The sequence below is a fragment of the Bidens hawaiensis genome, unplaced genomic scaffold, assembly GCF_021521415.1.
Source record: "Bidens hawaiensis isolate Kalapana, Puna unplaced genomic scaffold, B.hawaiensis_p1.1 tig00012228_1, whole genome shotgun sequence".
NCBI lineage: Eukaryota > Viridiplantae > Streptophyta > Magnoliopsida > Asterales > Asteraceae > Bidens > Bidens hawaiensis.
The window spans coordinates 510151-514893 of NW_027491987.1; the positions used below are offsets into that span (position 1 = coordinate 510151).

The following is a 4743-nucleotide window of genomic DNA, read 5'->3' on the forward strand; positions in this document are numbered from 1 at the left end:
TAAATACCCCACAAAATAATTAATACCAACGACCTTTTCTTTCCATATTTCTCAATTTCCACTCGTTAATACTCACGGCATGCACCACGTTCTTATGAGACCCAGCTTGTCCTACGGTGTGAAACACGTCAATAACTTCAATGCTCTGAATCTAAGTCGTTTGCTAAAGGACATTTATTCCTCAAGTAATAAACACTCTTCACATAACAACGTTAGCTATTTATTTCTCTCAAAGTAAAGCACACTCCTTGTGAAAATATGGCATTGCCCGAAGATAAGGTTAGCCGCTCTAGTATAAATTAGAACACACAACCCATCATATTTCATATCAAGAAAACATGACAAGGCAAATAATGTCTTGTACACACTTGTTACTCCTATCTCTAGCTCTACTAACCATTTCATTTTTAAACTTTGCTTCTTCATCTTTAGAGGAAGCCAATGCTCTTCTTAAATGGAAAGCTAGCCTTCAAATTCCAAGCAACTCCCCACTATATTCTTCTTGGACTCCACTCCCTATGAATGCTACTGCTTCCACTCCATGCACTTCATGGTTTGGTGTCGGTTGCAACGATGATTGGATCATTCACACGTTGAACCTCACATTATCTAAATTAAATGGTACTCTTGACCAGTTCCCATTCTCGTTTCTTCACAACCTTTCTCGTTTTGAGCTTAGTGTAAACAACTTTGTCGGTACAATCCCAGTGCAAATCAGGCTCCTGTCGAAACTTGTTTATCTTGATCTTTCAGGAAATAAGTTTTCAGGGGTGATTCCACCGGAAATAGGGATGCTGGCTAATCTCGAGACTCTCCACCTTTTTAAAAATCAATTAAATGGGTCGATACCACAAGAAATTGGTCAACTGACCTCTCTCTCCGAGCTTGCCTTGTATGATAATTCTCTTGAAGGAGAACTGCCTCCAACAATGGGCAACTTAACAACTTTGAATTCCTTAATTCTTGATGATAACATGCTTTCTGGTCAAATTCCACATGAGTTTGGGAACCTTGTCAACCTTGTGGAAGTGTATATCAGTAACAATTCTCTGAGTGGTCCTATCCCACCTACCATTGGGAATTTGAAGCGGCTTACCGTTTTGTTTCTTTTCAAAAATAAATTAAATGGTTCGATCCCACGAGAACTTGGGAGTCTGGTGTCACTTCAGAACCTCAGCCTCTGTTCAAACCATCTAACAGGCCCAATTCCTTCATCGTTGGGTAATCTGGAGTCTTTATACCTCCTACACTTGTACCAAAATAAACTCTCTGGATCCATTCCGGCTAAACTAGGGAATTTGAAGTCACTCACTCAGCTGGCGCTGAGTGAAAATCAACTCAGTGGTTCTATTCCTTCATCACTAAAAAACCTGACAAACCTACAGTATTTGTATCTTCGTGATAACAGGTTATCTGGTCATATTCCAGAAGGTGTATTGGCAAGTCAAGACATGCTTGAGCTGGAAATTGATGAAAATCAGCTGTCTGGAAATTTGCCACAAGATTTGTGCCATGGAGGGAAGCTTCAGTATTTATCAGTAAGTCGTAATCGATTCACGGGTCCTGTACCAATAGGCATAAGGAAATGCTCCACCATAATAAGAGGTCTTTTTGACTTTAACCAATTTACTGGAGACATATCAGATAGTTTTGGAGTGTATCATAGTTTAGATCGACTTGACGTCAGTCACAACAATTTTCATGGGTCGTTGTCTCAAAACTGGAGTAAATCTAAGAATCTAACATCCTTATTGATAGGATATAACAACATAAGTGGTTGCATTCCACCAGAGTTTGGAAGTTTAACTCGACTACAAAGTCTCGATCTTTCTTCAAATAACTTGGCTTGTGAAATTCCGAAGGAATTTGAAAAGATGAAAGGCATGTTGTATTTGTCCTTGAAAGAAAACCAACTTTCAGGTGTTATACCTCAAGAGCTTGGGTCACTTCATAATCTCTATACTCTCGATATATCCGCAAACAAATTGAGCGGGCCAATATCGAAATCCATTGGTAAGTGGGAACAGATACATTACTTGAATCTTAGTAATAACAAGCTCAGTGGAAAAATACCGAATGAGGTTGGTGACTTAGGGCAACTTAACACACTTGATTTCTCTTGGAATTCACTCACGGGAGAGATACCATCTACAATTCAGCTATTAAAGAGTTTGGTAAGTTTGAACCTTTCACACAACAAATTATCTGGTTCAATTCCTGACGCCTTTAGAAATTTTCACGGAGAGATGGATGTCAACCTGTCTTACAATGAGCTGGTAGGTCCTGTTCCTACCTCATTTGCTATCTTCAAAAATTCATCCATACAAGTATTCCAAGGCAATCCAGGTTTGTGTGGAAATATAACAAGATTGAAACTTTGTGAAATTCAAATTCCAATAAAGAAAAATAAAGATAGCTCTCATCATAGGCTCATCCTTGTGATAACACTCCCCCTTTTCGGGGCAATGTTACTTGGCGGCCTCTATGCTTATAAACTAAAAAGGAAAAGCCCTTCTCCAGAAGAACCATTGGTTGAAGAAAATAATGATTTCTTCTCCATATTAAGCTTTGATGGACGGGCGGCGTATGATGAAATCATAAAGGTGACAAATGATTTTGATGAAGCATATTGTATTGGAACCGGAGGATACGGCTCCGTGTATAAAGCGAAGTTACAACCTAACAATATTACAGTAGCTGTCAAGAAAATTCATTCTTCATCATCAGAGAATCTAATTAATCATAAAGGTTTTCTTAGTGAGGTGCGCGCATTAACCAACATAAGGCATCGGAACATAGTGAAGCTCTTTGGATTTTGCAACCATTCCCGTCACTCGTTTTTAATTTATGACTACGTTGAAAAGGGAAGCCTCCGATCGATCTTAAATAGTGATATCCTATCGAAGGAATTGGATTGGTTGAAAAGGGTCCAAATTGTAAGGGCTGTAGCTAATGGTTTGACTTATATGCACCATGATTGCTCACCGCCTATAGTCCATAGAGACATTTCAGTAGCCAACATCCTTCTTGATTCTGATTATGAGGCACATATCTCCGATTTTGGCACGGCCAAACTTATAAAGCTAGACTCGTCAAACTGGACAACGGTTGCAGGCACCTATGGTTATATAGCGCCAGGTAACTTAGTTTAGTTCTAAGCATATCTTCTAAATTTTTAAAAATATTTGTATCTGTTAGAACCCTTTTTGTATATGGATTGATATTACCTTTATGCATATAGAGCTTGCTTATACAATGGTGGCAACTGAGAAATGTGATGTTTATAGCTTCGGAGTTGTTACACTAGAAGTGATCATGGGAAAGCATCCTGGAGAACTCATAGCATCTTTACCAACTTTGTATGCTGATTATTTGTTGTCTGCTAATGTGGGAGATAGTCGGATACCGCCACCAGCGCCCCAAGTTGAAAAACTAGTGGAGTCCATTTTGATTATCTCAAGAGCGTGTTTGAGCTCAAACCCACAGGAAAGGCCGACAATGCGACAAGTTTCAGATATGTTGGCAGTTGAGGATGAACTTTGGATTGATTTCTCTTATTAATTGCTTGATTAATAAATATCATGCTTGTATTTCCATCTTTGTTTAGTTTTCTCAAGTTCTATATGATGCATATGTATTCTTATCACATTATGTAATAGATATAAAAACAATAATGGTCACTGTTGGCATTTCTTGTAGGTTAGAGTTCAAAGAGATATCAACTAACAGTTTTTATGTCAAACCATGAGCCAATAGAAAACCAAAACCGAATTGTTGAACCAAACCGAACAGTTATCAGTTATTACCGTTTCACGAATCTAAAATTCACCAATGTTGATTCACAAATAGCATATAAGAATCTTAATTTCAATGTACAATGTAGTCTTACAATTTCAAATACATTTACTAATGCAGCATTTTGAGAAATCAATTGTGAAAAAGTTTTTTTTTTTAACAAATCAACAAAACATGAGTCGACACTAAACAGATACTAGTTGAATGTGAGCCGTTGAGCACTAGCTTTTGTTCTCTGCATTCTTGTTGGACGGGTGGCCCACCCTCCTAAGAGATTTAAAAGGCCAGCAATCATAGAGCCCAGGTTGAATGAAACTAGCCCAATCTCAACTTTATATATTTAAAACTATATAGCTTGCTTTAATGATCCAGTTTTATATGGCCATATGAACTAAAATCAAACAGTATGCTAGAATTTGAAAATTTTAAAGCCAATCTATCAAGTTTTAAAAAATCAAACCATGAAACCAAATCGATGATTGGTTTAAACGGTTTTACTGTTTTAAATCAAATCAACACCCCTACGTTTATTAGTTTTTGTAATGGAAATTATGTTATTTAAATGTATACTTCAAAACGTTCTAATAAAACGTCTTAAAGTCCTAGAAAAGTGTGTGCACACGATGCGGCTGTTATTGAAACTTTTTATGATGCAAAACTCACATTCAGGTTTAAGATTTTGAGTGGATGATTTGGATGAGATACTGATTTATAAAAGAAAGTTATACTGAGTAATGTTTTGGGGTATTAAATTAAGACATACTAAAATTTATGATCACTAGATTAATAAAGGGTCATTAATGTGATTATTATTATTATTATTATTATTATTATTATTATTAAAGATGTGATATGCCTATTATTAACATCAAACTAATAGATTATATAAAAAATTCTACTTTAAACAAAAAATAAATCGCCTTTGGGCAGACTTAAAATTACTTAAGT

The 4743-nt window shown here is 36.5% G+C and overlaps 1 protein-coding gene across 1 annotated transcript; it reads left to right on the top strand.

The window, feature by feature from the left end:
- Positions 1-338: 338 nt before the first annotated feature.
- Positions 339-3561, top strand: LOC143540363 (uncharacterized). Its single transcript, XM_077033447.1, has 2 exons — positions 339-3138; positions 3242-3561. Exons 1-2 carry the CDS (start codon positions 339-341, stop codon positions 3559-3561), a joined length of 3120 nt encoding a protein of 1039 aa, XP_076889562.1.
- Positions 3562-4743: the final 1182 nt, after the last annotated feature.